We start from the raw sequence: 18,731 nt of genomic DNA on the forward strand, positions 1-18,731 counted from the left end.
TCAAAGATATAGTAGCAACAGCAATTGAGAGATTCATACCTCATAAATTGGTAAGAGATGGAACTGATCCTCCATGGTACACAAAACAGGTCCGAACGCTGTTGCAGAGGCAATGGAAAAAGCATGCGGAAGTTCAGAAGAATGCGAAATCCCGAAGATTGGCTAAAATTTACAGACGCGCGAAATTTGGCACGGACTTCAATGCGAGATGCCTTTAATAGGTTCCACAACGAAACATTGTCTCGAAATTTGGTAGAAAATCTGAAGAAATTCTGGTCGTATGTAAAGTACACAAGCGGCAAGACACAGTCAATACCTTCACTGCACAGTGCCGATGGTACTGTTACTACGACTGTGCCCTTAAAGCGGAGTTCTTGAACGCAGTTTTCTGAAATTCCTTCACCAGGGAAGACGAATGGAATATTCCAGAATTTGAAACATGAACAGCTGCTAGCATGAGTTTCTTAGAAGTAGATACCTTAGGGGTTGCGAAGCAACTCAAATCGCTTGATACGGGAAAGTCTTCAGGTCCAGATTGTATGCCGATTAGGTTCCTTTCAGATTACGCTGATACAATAGCTCCCTACTTAGCAATCATATACAACCGCTCGCTCACCGATAGATCTGTACCGACAGATTGGAAAATTGCGCAGGTCGCACCAGTGTTTAAGAAGGGTAGTAAGAGTAATCCATCGAACTACAGACCTATATCATTGACATCGGTTTGCAGTAGGGTTTTGGAGCATTTACTGTATTCAAACATTATGAATCACCTCGAAGGGAACGATCTATTGATACGTAATCAGCATGGTTTCAGAAAACATCGTTATTGTGCAACGCAGCTAGCTCTTTATTCGCACAAAGTAATGGCCGCTATCAACAGGGGATCTCAGGTTGATTCCGTATTTCTGGATTTCAGGAAAGCTTTTGACACCGTTCCTCACAAGCGACTTCTAATCAAGCTGCGGGCCTATGGGGTATCGTCTCAGTTGTGCGACTGGATTCGTGATTTCCTGTTAGGAAGGTCGCAGTTCGTAGTAATAGATGACAAATCATCAAGTAAAACTGAAGTGATATCAGGTGTTCCCCAGGGAAGCGTCCTGGGACCTCTGCTGTTCCTGATCTATATAAATGACCTGGGTGACAATCTGAGCAGTTCTCTTAGGTTGTTCACAGATGATGCTCTAATTTACCATCTAGTAGGGTCATCCGAAGACCAGTATCAGTTGCAAAGCGATTTAGAAAAGATTGCTATATGGTGTGGCAGATGGCAGTTGACGCTAAATAACAAAAAGTGTGAGGTGATTCACATGAGTTCCCAAAGAAATCTGTTGGAATTCGATTACTCGATAAATAGTACAATTCTCAAGGCTGTCAATTCAACTAAGTACCTGGGTGTTAAAATCACGAACAACTTCAGTTGGAAAGACCACATAGATAATATTGTGGGGAAGGCGAGCCAAAGGTTGCATTTCATTGGCAGGACACTTAGAAGATGCAACAAGTCCACTAAAGAGACAGCTTACACTACACTCATTCGTCCTCTGTTAAAATATTGCTGCGCGGTGGGATCCTTAGCAGGTGGGATTGACGGAGGACATCGAAAGGGTGCAAAAAAGGGCAGCTCGTTTTGTATTATCATGTAATAGGGGAGAGAGTGTGGCAGATATGATGCGCGAGTTGGGATGGAAGTCATTAAAGCAAAGACGTTTTTCGTCGGGGCGAGATCTATTTACGAAATTTCAGTCACCAACGTTCTCTTCCGAATGCGAAAATATTTTGTTGAGCCCAACCTACTTAGGTAGGAATGATCATCAAAATAAAATAAGAGAAATCAGAGCTCGAACAGAAAGGTTTAGGTGTTCGTTTTTCCCGCGCGCTGTTCGGGAGTGGAATGGTAGAGAGATAGTATGATTGTGGTTCGATGAACCCTCTGCCAAGCACTTAAATGTGAATTGCAGAGTAGTCATGTAGATGTAGATGTAGATGTAGATGTTTGAGATCTTGGCTACACATATTTGCTTATGATTAATTCTTATATGTAGAGACATGGCTTAGCCACAGTCTGAGAGTTGTTCCCAGTATGAAATTTTTACTCTGCAGCAGAATGTGTGCCGATATGAAACTTCCTGGCAGATTAAAACTGTGTACCAGACTGAGACTTGCACTCGTGACCTCCTTTTGCAGACAAGTGCTCTACTGACTGACCTTACCCCAGCACATCTCATAACTCGTCCTCAAAGCTTTACTTCTGTCAGCAGCTCAGCTCACTTCTTCCAAACTTCACAGAAGTCCTCTGCATCACTCGCAGGACCAGCACTCCTGGAAGGAAGGATATACGACATAACCACAGCCTGTGGGATGATTCCAGAATGAAATTTTTATCCTTCAGTGGTGTGTGCACTGATATGAAGCTGTGAGGACAGGTCATGAGGCCTTTTAAATACAGATTCTGTGTGATATCAGTTATAATTACTAATGAGCCATCTAAAATGGATGTTCAGGGGTTATAAATGATTCTCCCCTGTCTAGTATTCGCAGTGCATAATTCACAGATTCTTGTGTTGTTGAAGCAGTGGATTTTTTATTTTGGATCCCATGTTGGCTTCTGGCTGGGGTATTCTGTGATGTAACCAAGCTTATTAATCTGTTATGAAGAATCTGTTTGAGGATTTTAGATATTACTGATTTAGTACCAACAGGTCTGTAGTTTTCAGGTTCTTTAGACACCTTTTTAAACAGTGGTAGTATCCTAGCAATTTTTAAACTGTCTGTGTACAGTCCTTCTGTCAGTCATCATGTTAGTCAGTGGTTTGAAGGTGAATTTAGATGACAGTTTAATAAACCTATTTGAGATACCACAGATGTCCTGGTCTTAGTATTTTTCAACTTACTTATTCTCGTTACTTCTTCCTCACTTGTAGGATACAGATATACAGATCTTTGTAGTGGACATCTTTTCTCTGCTAAAGCATTCATAGGGCTGTTGGAGTTATCATATTCTTCATTAGATTTTTGCATACATTTAGAAAGTAGTCATTAAATATTTTGGCTATATTTTCAATGTTTTTTTATAATGAATTGTCTGATCTGATTTCCTTGGTAATATTATTTTTATATTTTTATTTCCTGTTTCTGAATTTATGATTATCCACACTGTTTTTGCCTTGTTAACTGAGTTGATAATGTCCTATTCAATAGTCATTTTCTTTGCATATTTTATGACTATGGTGTAGATTCTTATGTATTTCTTATAGAACCATATGAAATGCATGCTATTATCTTTATTTACCTTTATTTGCCTGCTACTTACTTTTGATACTGAAGGCCTCCATAATACATTCACAATATTTGTTTATGAAGAAGCTAAAACTGTTTACACTGCTCTTGTCACTTTGAATTTCAGTCCAGCCTTCTTATGTCAGATTGTAATTGAAGGTACTTATATTGTTGCCATACAGGGTGACAATTATTGAACTACATGAAATAAAATCGTCATAACTTCTGAATAGTTTGTGTTACAATATTCAAACAGCATGGCTGGCCGCAGGGCATGATGGGAATTAGTATGGTTGGTTTAGCGACAAAGCCCACTTTCATTTGGACAGGTTTGTCAATAAGCAAAACTGGCGCATATGGGGGACTGAGAATCTGCATTTCACAATTGAGAACTCTCTTCACCCTCAATGGGTGACTGTGGTGTGCAATGTCCGGTCACGGAATAATTAGTGCGATATTTCTTGATGGCACAGTGACTACGGAAAGATATGTGAAGGTTTCATCCCCATTATCCATAGTGACCCTGATTTTGACAAGACATGGTTCATGCAAGACAGAGCTCGACCTTATTGAATCACAAAAGAGTTTGTCCTGGAGGAGTACTTTGGGGACAGCATTCTGGCTCTGTTGTACCCAGAGGCCACTGGCATGGGCGTCAATTGGCCACCATTTTCTCTGGATCTGAACACATGTGAGTCCTTTTTGTAGGGCTATATTAAAGTCAAGGTTTACAGCAATAACCCCAAAACCATTGCTCAGCTGAAAGCAGCAATTCAGAAGGTCATTGACAGCATCGATGTTCTGACACTTCAGTGGGTCATGCAGAATTTTACTATTTGTCTGCACCACATCATCGCCAATGATGGCAGGCATATCAAACATGTCGTAACCTAAATCCTATTATGTAGAATAAAGTGTGTGCACGCCATAGTTTGCAACTAATTTACATTTTTTTCATATAGTCAATAATTGTCACCCTGTACATTTCTTGGTATTTAATATAGAGCTTCCTGTCCTTTAAAATTTGCTCTGAGATTACCTGTTCTTTGCGATCATACAGATATTTGAAAACTCTGGACCATTCTTTATAGTAAACTATTTCAGTTTCCTGAAAGTAACTTGAGAGATAGTTGCTATAAAACTCTGGACGCGCCCAAAACTACTGTTGTCTTTTGTGCCACTATGCTTGTTTGATTCACAAGTTTGTCACTATACTTTTGCTGTCTTACTTTTTCTGGGCTAAATGACACCCTTTATTAATTAATTAAGCAAATAATTAAGAACCTGCTAAAATTACAATACTTTTCAATATGGCAAATTGTACTTATACATTGGTAATTCCTAACGCAGGTATACAATACCAAATGGTTCCATGAACTTCAACATTTTATTAACCCACCACATACTTTATAAACCAAATTACTGTGAAAACAAATAGCTCATCCAAATCAACACAATCTAACAATCTAGCAGTTTTTCAAACCATTATGTAGTTTCCAAAATACTAAAATGTTTCAGCCATGTACATGTCCTGGGGCAAAATTTTCAATATTTTTTGTGTGCCTGTAAACCATTCACAACCTGAACTATAAGGTGCGAAGGTAACTTCCTTGCATTATATGCTTTCAACAATGAACTTTCATGTACCAATATTAATGATGTTATTGTGTGTATGAGTGTGTGTGTTTTTCAGGATAGGTCTGGAAAGTATTGAGTAATTTCAACCAACCTTGATATGATTTTGACTAATTGTCAGGAACAAATACTTGTGCATCACTAGAAGTGTGTATGGGAATGAAACCAGTGTGTGTGATTTACAACTGCTGCAAATAACGAATATGTCATGTCACATTAGTTTTCTCTTTTACCAGCAGTGCATATTGTCTGTAATTGTCATAGATTAATGCTATTGTTGAATTTGTTAACGACCATAAACTGGAACACATTTCAATGACACAGTAAATCTTGTACCCAGTTTTTCTGTTGTCAAAGGAGACATTTCGTTTTGGCTGTTAATCACTTCAGTTCTAAAAGTCCACTGGTAATATTTGTAATGAATCAGGCCTATAAATTTGAAGGAGATATCAAGGTGGTAAGGTAATGACCACGGTTGTCTCTTCTAATCATCAGTACTTTTATTACACAACAAACGTGCAGGTCGAAGACTAGGCGGGAACTGAGGTCCCGGAAGCATACAAAAACAAAGATCAACTTGAAGACATAACACACATATGATGTTTTGGCCCATTGATCCATGGATCGACGCCACATAGCCCCCCCCCCCTCCCCCCTGCAGTATGGAGTACATACCCGAAGCTGGGAGGGGGGGGGGGTTGGCGAGAGTTTAAGTGGGTTACACTGAGTTCCTCCACGTCTAACGGCACGGGCCGTGTGGGAGGAGAGCATGGAGCAAATCCTGGAATGCTGATGCTGAAGTCTTGAAGCAACGTCGGCAGTCTTAGCCGTCGGCCGGTGCGGGAGCGCTGGTGTGCAAGGGTGTCGTCGGCAGGGAACCTAATGATCACCTTTCCACTTGGCCTAACTTAAGCACATAGGTTGCCACACGTAGCACTTCGAGAGATTTTGAAACGCTTCACTACACGTTGTGACATACCACCTAACGAGTCACACAAATTGTCACACACAAGCAGCAATAATGCAGTATCACCACTAACGACGACATATAAACCACAAATGTCATTAGGATGAACGTGGGTAGAGAGCTCGTAAGAGGCGCCTGCTAACGGAGAGGTATGCTGAGCCAGTGGGGTGGGGAAACCGGAGCACGGTGAGGGCGGTGTGCTGTGAGTAGAGGGGTGAGTGTCAGACTGTAAGGTCTGAGTGGGCGTGGCAGGAACCTGCAGGCTGCACCGGTTAGAAGAGTGGTGCGGTGTGCTCTCGCACGAAGATGGAACTGTTATATTAGATCCCTGGGAGCTGGGGCCTCTCCTATGGGAGCCGGGAGGCAGAAAACTCCGGAATGAGTGTGGGCTTGTTGACGGGGCCGGTGTAGGAGTGAGTTTACTCAAATCATGAGCAGAGGACGAAGGCCGAGGGTGGCCAGAGAGCGTGGTCTCTTCAACGGTGGGTGAGGTAGGGGAAAACACCCTGTTGAGGGTGACAGTAGTTACTGAGCCCTTAATTACGATGTCCATTGTGTTACTGGTTCATTTGACAACTCTGTACGGGCCTGTGTAAGGGGGCTGTAACAGGGCTTTTACAGTGTCGTCGCAATGGAACACAAATTTGAAAGTGTCGAGTGCCTTGGGAACATATGTGTGCAGTGGAGTGTGGCTGGAAGGGGGCAGGAGTTGAAGCTTGTTACAGTGTAACCTCACCCGTTCTACCAAGGATGGCAGTTTGGACAGTTTGGCGACTGGAGTAGGAGCAACAAGTTCGCCTGGCAGTGTGAGGGACTGGCCGTAGATGAACTCGGCCACTGAGTCTTTAAGGTCTTCCTCGAAAGTGGTCCGCAAACCAAGTAAGACAAATGGCAGGACTTCCGTCCAAAGGAGGCCATGGCAATGTAGGACCGTCTTAAGCGTCCTATGCCAACGTTCCACGAGGCTGTTGCTTTGGGGGTGGTATGCTGTTGAATGAATTTTCTTGATGTCGCACAGCCTACATAGTTCAGGAAACAAGGCAGACTCAAATTGACGTCCTTGGTCGGTCATCAAGTAAACGGGGCAGCCAAAGCGTGAAATCCAAGTGTCTATGAAGGATCGTGCCACTGATTTGGATGTAATATTGGGTAGCGGGGCAGCTTCCACCCAATAAGAGGTTCTGTCTATAATAGATAGCACGTATCTGTAACCCTCAGAGGGGGTGAGGGGGCCCACCAAGTCGATGTGCACATGCTGGAAGCGACAGGGAGGAGCGGTGAAGCTGCTTAGTGGGGGCGATGTGTGCCGCGAAACTTCATTTTGTTGGCACGGAATGCAGACATGGGCCCAGGCTTGGCAGTCGCGATGCATGTCACTCTGAAATAAGTCTGCTAGAGGCTCGCACACCTGGATGCTAGGTTGTGTAATTTGTCGAACACTTGTCTCTGTAGAGGTTTGGGTATGAAGGGACATAGCGTACCAGTTGATTTGTCACTCCAAACCTCTCCTATGACACCGGGAAAGGTGGATCGCACAGGTTTGAGTGACAAGCTGTGATCGGAAATAAAGTCCATAGTGTCCGTGTTGGCAGATTGCAGCTGAGGCAGGTTAGAGAGATCTATCAGAGTTGTGAGAGCGCCGACACGAGACAAAAAATATGCGACCACATTATCTGCACCCTTGATGTATCGTATGTCAAAGGTAAATTGCAATATAAAGTCCAGATGACAGAAGCATCTAGATGGTGGGTCAGTCGGGGGGTTCTTTACAGCAGCAACCAAAGGTTTATGGTCAGTTAAAATGTAGAAGTCCCTACCCTCAACCTTGGCACGAAAGTATTTCACAGCCTCGTAAACTGCTAAGAGCTCCCTTTCAAAGGCTGAGTACTTTTTTTGAGCGCCGTTGAGCTTCTTAGAAAAGAACTGCAAAGGTGAGGCAGTATCTCCGACAGTTTGGCTGAGGACAGCACCTACTGTGGTATCACTGGCATCCGCAGTAATAAAAAATGTAGTGTCCGGATGCGGGTGGGCAACAGTCACTGCATTTGCTAGTAGGTTCTTCAGTATGTCAAAAGCTTGTTTCATGGCAGGGGACCGGGTGGATACCGGTCGTATTTTTGCCAGCAAGGGCGTCTGTTAGGGTAGCCTGAACCTCGGCTGCGGCTGGCAAGTGCTTCCTATGACAGTTAACTGTTCTAATGAACCTGCACAGCTCCTTAAACAAGTGAGGGCATGGCAAATCCAAAAAAGGTTTGATTTTATCCTCGGGAGGAGTGAGGCCCTTAGCTGACACGATCTAGACTAAGAATCTTACCGAAGTCTGATGCAACTGGAGCTTCTTATTATTCAGTTCAACACCGGCAGCGGTAAGAGTGTCTTTAACAATCTGCAAATGTTCCTTGTTCTTTTGCAAAGTAGGACTGAAAATAAGAATGTTGTCCAAGTAAACAAAACAAAAATCCAGATGAAACAATACATTGTTTATGAATCTCTGCCAAGTTTGTGCAGCGTTGCGGAGGCCAAAGGGCATGAACTGGTACTGGAAAAGGCCGAAAGGTGTTGTAACAGCTGTCTTTTCAATATCCTCTGGTGCCATCGGAATTTGATGATAGGCCCTCCTACAGTCCACTAACGAGAAATATTTGGCACCTGCAAGAGCATGGTTAAAATCTGTGACGTTATGAACTGGGTACTTGTCTATGATAGTACAAGAGTTCAACTCAGTGTAGTCGCCAACCATATGCCAGGTGCCGTCGCTTTTTGTGATGAAGTGGATAGGCGAGGCCCCCAGCAGCCGGCAGATAGTTCAATGATGCCGGCTGTTAAGAGATCGTCTATTTGTTCGCGAGGCACTTTCATGAGTTCTGGTTTGAGACGGCGTGGTCGGCAAGAGATTGGCGGTCTGTCTTGCAAGCGAAGTTTGTGGGCGGTGCTGTCTGCAACCACGGAAACGTGCGACACGGTACCCGAGGCGACTGTCTGTGGTATAGTGTGTGCGGCAGCCGATAGGCTGGGTTGTGGCGCGGATGGCAAAAGTTTGCATAAGTGCCAACTGTTGGGTGGCTGGGAGTGACAAACAAGTGAGCTACGCGAAACAAGGTTGGTACACTGTTTATTAGTAACCGAAGGTGCCGCTGTCGAGCTTGGTGGCGGTAGCGGGTGTGAATGAACAGCTGATGGCATTAAATCAAAAACATTATCCTGCGCTTGGGAAGTTAGCTGCCCAAGTGAGGAGGGGGATGAATGTGTGCTAGAATTAACACAGTTAGAGCTGGCGGGGGCACGGACACTGTACAGTTTATGTGGCACACAGTCACAAATGCACTCGGGCGCGAGAACACTGTAGTGGCACCAACTAACCTTGTGTGTTGCCGAGGCGTCGTCTGCTGCAAGCTGCTGCCGTGCCAATGATAACTCATTACTCAAGTCGTTGAGGCAACAGCATAGCTCAAGTTGTTCCAAGCACAGGTGTGTAGACTCGACACGCTCCGTGAGCCACTTAATGGTCCATGACAAGAGCTCGGAGGAGGGGTTATTACACTTCCTAGCCAGGTGGACATGTTTAGCAGTACTATTGACACTCGACGAAGCACACAGGATGTGTTCCTGCGTAGGGTGGTAGAACACTGTATTCTTGACGAGGTCAGGGCACAGTTTGTGGTGTCATAGAAAGTCGATGTCCAAAATGGTATCGTCGATGTCAGCCACCAGGAAGGACCACTTCAGGTTGCACTCAGGCGAGAGCAACACTGCATACGAAGTAGAACCTAAGCACAACAAACTAGATGAGTTTACTGCACGTAGGACAGTTCTGTGTAGTCAGATCTTTTCGGTAGCAAGACGAGGTAGAAGTAGGGAAACATCTGCGCCTGTGTCAATGAGAAAGTTTGTGCCAGAGTTCAAGTCGTGGACGTAGACTCGTCCATTCGAAGCATTAGTGTTGGACACCGAATGGAGCGTGGGACGGCGTCTGTTGTTTACGTCGCAGGAGGTGGCGCCACTGCCTACCTGCGGTTGAAGTTTGGGTAGGAGCACGGCGGTTTACAATTGCGTGCTTGTTCCCCGAATTTTGCATGGAAGAAACAGTATTTATGGGTGGACGTCTGCTCCTGCAAGTGATCAGACGGCGGCGGCCCAGAATCTTCCGTGGAGTCAGATGTGCTGTTTTTGTGCGGATGTGAAGGTGCCGGTAGTGCTGTGAGCTTGACAGACTTAGGCTTAGTGGGGCATCCACGTTGGGGCCCTGGTTGTGGTTGGAAACTGGCGTAGCTGCCGGACTGCTGGGCACGGCGTTCACATAGTAGAGCGAAGTAAGCTCGGTCAGTGGCGCGCAAGCGTTCGCTTATTTGGTCTATCTTCTTAGGCAGAGATGGCCGTTTGGACGGACAGAGGCAGCTTTTCTGTCCAAATCTCAGTGAGCGTGGCGTCTGACATGTCGCATTCACCCACGAGAAGTCGAAGGCATTGCCACAGCTGGGATGGAGGTCTGTCGCTGAGGCGTTCTTCATAGATGAGCTGTCGAACGTTTTCTCTTCTTGTCTTGGAGACATGTTCCAGTATTGCTTATTTAGCTGTAGCATACTTCTCGTTCGGAGGAGGTGACTTAACCAGGTTATAAATTAAGTCGACACGGTCGTGGAGGTGGTTCATGAGGCATGTGAAACGGGCGTTGTCATCAACTGCACAGACACTGAAAGTTTGCTTGACCAGGTTGAACCAGAATTCCGGGTGGGCAGGTTTGAATGCCGGAAGTTTAGGTAGATTCAACAAACTGGTGGTCGAAGAATGCAGGCAGCCGCTCGCGGATGCAGCAGTAGGCAAGTCAAAGTTAATTTTGCGTCGTGAGGGTGGTAGAGAGGAAGCAGACGTGCCGGCTGTGTTCATAGTAGCTGGAGGGGAAGTGAAATCCATTAGCAAGAAGCTCAGCGTGGAATGAAGCGGGACCGGTTGTTGCGGCAGAAGGTCAAAGAAGTCACGGCGGTTGCTCGACAGGTTATTATGAAATTGGTCCTCCACATCTGCAGCGAAATTGTCCATCACAAAGTCACTGATGAGCTTGGTGGAACCTGATGCGTTCATATTACTGCACTGATGAACACTTGGAGTAACAGGCTGGCAAATGTCATTCACGTAGTGTGCAACCGGCACGGAGTGATACACACGTGGGGCTTGCACATTCCAAAAGGCGTCCTGTTGTTGCACATTATGAAAACTATGCTCCCGACTATTTACCATACTTGCATTAAAGTTCGGTATCAGTGTGTAGTGGTTTCTTGTACTGCTGTGCGGCGAAAACTGAAGCACTTCAGGGCTAACAAAGCTGGAGTCGGGGATCGCTAGCGTCATGTTCAAAACCACTGCACCTGACGAGATCCCTGGGTTCTCGAGGCTATAGGACTGCGGAAATTCATGTCAGGCACCGACTACAGCTGGCGTGCTTGAATTTAGTTGCTGTTGCTGGTGAAAACCGAGTGGTGGTGGCGTGTTGTAGAAGGCCATTGTGTAGCAGACAAAGGTCCACACGGAATGCGGAAGCCGGCGCAGTAGTCACTTTGTACTCAGTTCGATGGATTATTCGAACTTCAGGGTCACCACTGAAGGGGATATCGAGGTGGTAAGGTAATGACCACAGTTCTCTCTTCTAATCATCAATACTTTTATTACACGACAAACGTACAGGTCAAAGACTAGGCAGGAACTGAGGTCCCAGAAGTATACAAAAACAAAGATCAACTCAAAGACATAATACACATATGATGTTTTGGCCTATCGATCCGTGGATCGACGCCACAAATTAAATGATAATCAGCAAGCTCAGTGTGGAGTTATTTGTTTACTGTTCTGCAAAACATTGTACCAGGCATAATGCAGCCCCACTGTGTATGCTGTTCTCTGGACGGGCTGAATTAATTGCTGTTCATAAGCAGCTTGAATTCATCACTACTGTCATCACCTGGAAGCTGCTGAGAATGTGTGTGCTGGGAAGGCTATCATTAAGTCATGTACTAGAGATACCAAAGATATCTCAAGTACTATCCTCTCCTGTAGACACTGTCTCTTCTGCAGGAAATACACTTGACTGTGAGTGGTGTGTCAATGATAGGTCTAGGTGTCCTGTACAGGTGAGACAGGGACCATGGAAAGCTCAGGATGTTACACCCACCCCCTAATCAACAAGTTTGAAGAGCTTTCTTCCACTGAAACCGAAATTGAGCCAGTGAGATTCATTTTTCCTGTTGGGAAAAGTGCTAAGCCCCATGTCAAATGGTAGCAAACACAATGAGTAGGGGTCTATTAATTGACAGCGGAATAAATGTACAGTGGATAATGGTACCTCTTAAAGAAATGGCAGTAAGGGATAATAAGGAATGCCATGTGAACTAAGTGGGAATTCTTGGGGGCCTCATTCAACAAGTTGAGAGGCTATTCTGGAAGCCATTCAGGGAACAGAGTGTAACCAACTGCAGATTATGAATAAACAATGCCTGTCACCTGGGCTCCAAGACCATATTTGGGTCATTCCATCATAACGGTGAATCACAGAGAAGGTTGAGAATACCAGTGTTGCTCATAGAGTATCAACAAAGCTCACAATCTACAGCATTTTCCCCAGAGCAGACAGTGACCCTCTGGTAATGAGTTGAGTGGGAAGCTTGAACCAAAGACTGCACAGGTTCTGCAACAAGCAAGGCCGTGACTTCCTAGATTTGCACAACTGGATTCAGAGCTATAGGTCCAGATAAATGGGTTATGTGTGCACTACACATCAGAGGCTCCTACTGAGATAGATGACTATCTGTGAGGTGCACACTATGCTTTTTAGATTAGGCCGGACAATTGGAGGCCCTTAAGTATCAGTGTAAGATTAAAAGAAAGGCCCCTTAACAGGCATAAGAATTAAAACCTAGCAGTTTACTGCCAAAGCATTCACAACAAGGTGCTGCTTTAAACATCACATCAAAGTGCTGCAGTTTGAAACATTCTCAAAAAGCAGTGAAGCTCACATAATATTGGGTACAGATAGAGCTGGTCAAAACCCAAAGTTGACAGCAGTGAGATTTTTGGGGAAAATTTATATAAAGGGAAATGTAGGTTGTGCACAGGGTGCCCATAATTAAACTTACAGTTTCAAAATGCTGTACAAAGAGAAGAACAGCTCAGAATGACATCAAATTTGAATAGATTATTACTGACACAGGGGGAAACAACATGGAACAAAATTTAACAAATATTTTATCACTAGATGGCACTGCAAGCATCTTACGATAAATGGTGTTGGCTACAAATGACAGAAGAATCGCAATACAACAGCTACGCTTTGAGTTGCACATAACACCATCATTACTGTTCAATGTGCATGACTGCACAAGTTTAACAGTCAACAGTCATGGCAATGTTTGTTAGGTAAGCCCACCCACCGTGGCAATGCTGTACCACATCAGATGGGGAAAATCGGCTTTTAAGTGTCCTGAGGCCAAAAACCATATAAAAAGCAAAATGATACCAATATTTAATTGTCCTTGCACCAACAACCATATAAAAGGCAAAATGGCATCAGTTTTTAACTGTCCCGGGGCAAAAAACTGCATAAAAAGCGAAATGAGATGAGTTTCTAATGAAAGGAAACTATATGGTTCAGAGAGCTGATGGCTATGCCACAGTGGTAACACCAGTTCCTGTCAGATCACCGACGTTAAAGCTCTGTCAGGCTTGGTTAGCACTTAGATGGGTGACTGTTGGGGTCTACCATGCACCGTTGGCAATGGGGTGCACTCAGCCCTCGTGAGGCCAATTCTTGAGGTACCTGACTTAGATAAAGCAGTTCCGGCAACAATAACTGACAATGGCCAGGAGAGCAATGTGCTGATCACATGCCCCTATATATTCACATCCAGTTATGGCTATCGGCTGAGGGTGACACAGTGGTTGGTTGGTACCGTTGGGGCTTTCAAAACCTCTTTGGACAAAGTTTACAGCTAGTTTATATGATTTCAGAGACCTTTCAGGTCTCAGACATCTATGATGTATATATGCAGACTGAAATGGTGAATGAAAATTTGTACCAAGCCGGGATTCAAACCCAGATCTGTTGCTCACTAGGCACATGCACCAACCACTACACCACCATGGCATAGTGGCTTTACACAACTGCACATACCACCCTAGCATACCTACCTCCTCAATCCACATTCCCATTAATGTCTCAGCCCAGTTGGTATTCCCCCTAACTCCAACAGCAATGCAGAGGCTCTCCAACTGTATTGGCAATCAACTAGTTCCCTATAGATTTCTGGTCCATAATTTTGCATTAATGCTAAATAGGTGTCTAGTTAAAATAAGTATTGTTTTTAGACTGACCAAAACATTGAGAGTAGAGTTCTCTTCTCATTGGACAGATACCAACTTGTCTTGCCTGTTTTTCTTGTAACAAAGAATTCAGTTTTTCATTTAGTCTCTCAGCATCCGTACGATCAGCTCTAGCACCAGACACCTGCCCAGGTCAAAGAAAGAGTATAGTAAGAAACTGTGAAAAGAGCATATTTTATATTATTTTAAATAATAGACTAATAGCAAATTTAAGTCAATTTACATGCATATTCATACTCAAGGAGATATTTTGACAGATCAAAGACGGTTCAAACTAGTGATTACTAAGTTGCAGCATAGCAAACCACAGATTTCTCCCTATTGGAGTAAAAAGAAAAGATTTGGGAGAGAAAAACAAAAAGTATAGAAATGAACATATAAGGATACAAGAAATGTCTGCTTGGTGGGTTGAAGGACAGAAGCAAATCTAGTCAGCCAGAATGAAGTGAATGGTCTTAATCTTTTAATACCAAGTCATTTCTTTACCTCTAGAAAGACATAAATGGACGAAGGCCTAGAGCTGTGTAGGAACCAGCGAGAACCAGAGAAGTATATCAACCAGAGTGCCTAGTGGTGTGAAACAGGATAACGAATTGTGCAAGATACCCTCACCAGTCTAGGAATAGGAATATTTAGGGATTTATTTTAAATTTTTTATTTCCAGGCTCCAGTCAAGTTTTTACAAATGCCCTTCCCCAGCAGCTTCAACCAGCACTAATGTGTAAGCCTGCCTGCCTTTTAGGACAGAGCCGCCTGAGTCCAGTATAAGTGGCTGAGTCCAATGTCACCACTTTTCCTGCATCTCTATTGAATTAACTGGCAGTGACATGTCACCATTAGCCAGTAGATAGCATGGGAGGTGAATCATGTATGTGGTTGCTGGAAGATCCTGTGGCACAGAGAGCAGCTGCTTTGCTCTCTTATAATCAGACAGAGCAGATGCTCTCAGTTTCCAGGCTTCATCCAGAGAGGACAGCCTAGAACCCTTTCCCCGTGTTTGCTCATCAGGACCAGCCACCAGTCAAATGAATGTGAACTGCTATCACTTCTGTCCCCCATTTCTTTTATTTTATCTCTGGCACCCAAGACTGGTAGTCAACCTTCACCTCAGCCCGCAAGGCAAGGCCTTCTGTATTCCATAAGTTCAGAATATACAAAGTGTTTCCTTGCCATCTCCCTTCCTGTACTCACCCATCCTGCTTTGCAACATGCACAAAGTGGAAAGTGAAGTCAGATTCACAATCGTAACCAACTTTTGGTCTGACAGAAGACCATTAAAATTTCTGGTTCACACACAACGTTGTGTGGGCAGTGAAAAAAACATTGTTCCTGCACTCTGTTGTAAGCCTGACTGCTATGGTGTGCCAGCCCCTTTACAGAGAGTGCGTCACCATGGCGCATTCCAGTGCTAGAGGCAGAGTTTACCATGCTGCTTGCAACCCACCTGTGAGCCAGCAGAACCACGCAAACGGGGTGTGCCAGCTTATGCCATACCGGGTGCGTTTGACTGCTGCAACGCTGGACCCTGTGTCATCAACAAGTCATCCGCATGCATGGGGCATGCAAAATCATGTGTCGCATTTGTGCCACTCCTGACAGCAGCAACCTCTGAAGTTACCACGGCAGGTTTGCAGCTGGTGCCACCTGAAGGCATCATCCACCAGCTGTGTGTTGCCCACCTGTACAGTCAACCAGTGTCACCCATCCGGTGAGTTCCACATGGCTGGCCACGCTGACTTGACACCTCGCCACCTGTGGCACTGGTATGTGGGTATCGCGTGCGTACAGCCCTCGGCCACCTGTACCTACTGCCACCCTCAGTCTACTGACTGGTTTGATGCGGCCCGCCACGAATTCCTTTCCTGTGCTAACCTCTTCATCTCAGAGTAGCACTTGCAACCTACGTCCTCAATTATTTGCTTGACGTATTCCAATCTCTGTCTTCCTCTACAGTTTTTGCCCTCTACAGCTCCCTCTAGTACCATGGAAGTCATTCCCTCATGTCTTAGCAGATGTCCTATCGTCCTGTCCCTTCTCCTTATCAGTGTTTTCCACATATTCCTTTCCTCTCCGATTCTGCGTAGAACCTCCTCATTCCTTACCTTATCAGTCCACCTAATTTTCAACATTCGCCTATAGCACCACATCTCAAATGCTTCGATTCTCTTCTGTTCCGGTTTTCCCACAGTCCATGTTTCACTACCATACAATGCTGTACTCCAGACGTACATCCTCAGAAATTTCTTCCTCAAATTAAGGCCGGTATTTGATGTTAGTAGACTTCTCTTGGCCAGAAATGCCTTTTTTGCCATAGCGAGTCTGCTTTTGATGTCCTCCTTGCTCCGTCCGTCATTGGTTATTTTACTGCCTAGGTAGCAGAATTCCTTAACTTCAATGACTTCGTGACCATCAATCCTGGTATTAAGTTTCTCGCTGTTCTCATTTCTACTACTTCTCATTACCTTCGTCTTTCTCCGATTTTGATACAAGTTACATTTTACAATAATACACAAAACTATTTTTTTAACGTACAAAATTAATGTCACAGAATCGACCTGTAAGACTTCTTTTGAAAAATCATCTCTACATTGGTCAGTCTTGCATTTAAGTTGTTACCACGTGGCGACACAGTCCCAGTTTAGTCTCGTCCTCTATTGTGAAATAATGATGAATGTTAAATATATAAATCTGATCTGCAAAAACAAGGTGATGAAAGCCATGTCAAATATTGTTTGAAAGTCATGAAAGACAGCAAAATAAATCAGCAACAGTAAAAAAAAATTAGTATTTCAGTCATTTCAAAACAAAGCCTACATTTATGGAATATCTAAATGAAATTTAACTGCCTTAGACAAGACTTTTCCGTTTTCTACCACTGCTACTGTCATGATTTTTATGCCATTGCAATAAATGTCATTACACAAAATATGCAAGGCTAGTAATTCTTCATTACAATTGATTATTAACAATTAATCAACAGTAGTGGTGGATTTATAAACAACAATATGGAATAAGTAGACTGCTACCTGTATCATGAAGCAGACTTTGAGTTGCAGACAGGTACAATGAAAAATGTTGTTAAATTCATTAAGTTTTAGGACAAAGTCCTTCTTCTGAAACAGAAAACACACACGCATTCACAGAAGCACAACACACACACACACACACACACACACACACACACACACACACACATGGCCCACTGTCTCCAGGTATTAGGGTTCCAGCTATACCATCTTGGACATTCCATCATTTCAGCAGATAGCTTAGACTGAAAACATTTAAAATTTAAATTCTTAAAATTGCACCTGGTCAATCACAATTTGTGAAAAGAGCAAAATAGTCATAAGCTGTAAATAAAACAGCACTATAGTACATCTGTGACAACATTCTGTGGCGTATAGCATTTTATTACACCCACTTTGCATCATACAAACCAACGTGTCATGGATGATGTGTAAGAGATGGAGGAAAGTGAGAGGGAGGGAGGAAAGGCAATGACACTGTTCAGTATTAAAATGTAACAGATATATTGTGTAAAAGATGTACTACAATTAATTTAAAACTTAAGGTTGAATAACAAATACACTGTTTTTGTTCTACTGATGTTTGTTTATTTTGAACTAGTTTTCAGTTTATTAAGCCCTCTCCAGGAAACAACTGACTATTTGGCCATCTTCAGGAAGCAACTGACTAGGTTCTGGAAGGGACACTGGTTCTTAGGCAACCAAACATTGTAGGTGAAGATACAATCGCTTGCACACAGTGTTGTGCATCAAACTTGTTTCTTAAGTTGAAATTACACTTTTCACTATGGCCAATGTTAAGTGCAATAAACTATTAAATGACACAATATTACAGTTTATACATTTTTCCCTTGACATACTGTTAATCTGAGTACAATTTATTTATGTTGTGCAACAAACATATTATTTTAACATTGTAAACTAAACTTTAGGCAATGGACAGTGTTATACACAATAATTAGAATACATAATCTTACATTATTACATGTTATATGGCTATGATGCCATAGTTTGTCAGGTTGTGACATTGGTTGAGAATTATCTAGCTGAGACTAGTAACTTATATTGAGAAACAGACATGTTTTACATTGCAAATAACATTTTTATGCAATGGGCAATACTGAACATAGTACATGGTTAAAATATACAATATTAAAGTATTACAAGTCATATTGTTGAAGTTTGTCTGTCGGGGAGTATGAAATTATGTTAAGTTTTGTGTAGCAGTATGTGTCATTGTGGCGGTTTGTGGGTACGTGGCTGATTGATAGCATCATGTGAAGCTTAAAAGTGGGGATGTGCTCAGCTGTAATTATTCATTTAGATCTAGCTGTGGATTTTGAGATAAATGCCTGTTTACCTCAAGTGCTTCTAATAGGCCGCATGTAGTATTTCTATGTGGATCTGGTATTTGTGTCCTTCCTTCAGCACATGTTCAACGAAGGTGGAGTCTGACT

The 18,731-nt window shown here is 43.5% G+C and overlaps 1 protein-coding gene across 1 annotated transcript in view; it reads right to left on the reverse strand.

Annotated features, from left to right (window-relative positions):
- The window catches only part of LOC126234377 (33 kDa inner dynein arm light chain, axonemal-like), a 129,123-nt gene that overhangs the window by 77,715 nt on the left and 32,677 nt on the right, over nucleotides 1-18,731 (reverse strand). The window contains exon 3 of the mRNA XM_049943063.1: nucleotides 14,240-14,372. Within this exon, the coding sequence (XP_049799020.1) occupies nucleotides 14,240-14,372 (133 nt within the window). The remainder of the gene's footprint in view (nucleotides 1-14,239; nucleotides 14,373-18,731) is intronic.

This window comes from Schistocerca nitens, chromosome 2 (genome assembly GCF_023898315.1).
Source record: "Schistocerca nitens isolate TAMUIC-IGC-003100 chromosome 2, iqSchNite1.1, whole genome shotgun sequence".
Taxonomy (NCBI): Eukaryota; Metazoa; Arthropoda; class Insecta; order Orthoptera; family Acrididae; genus Schistocerca; species Schistocerca nitens.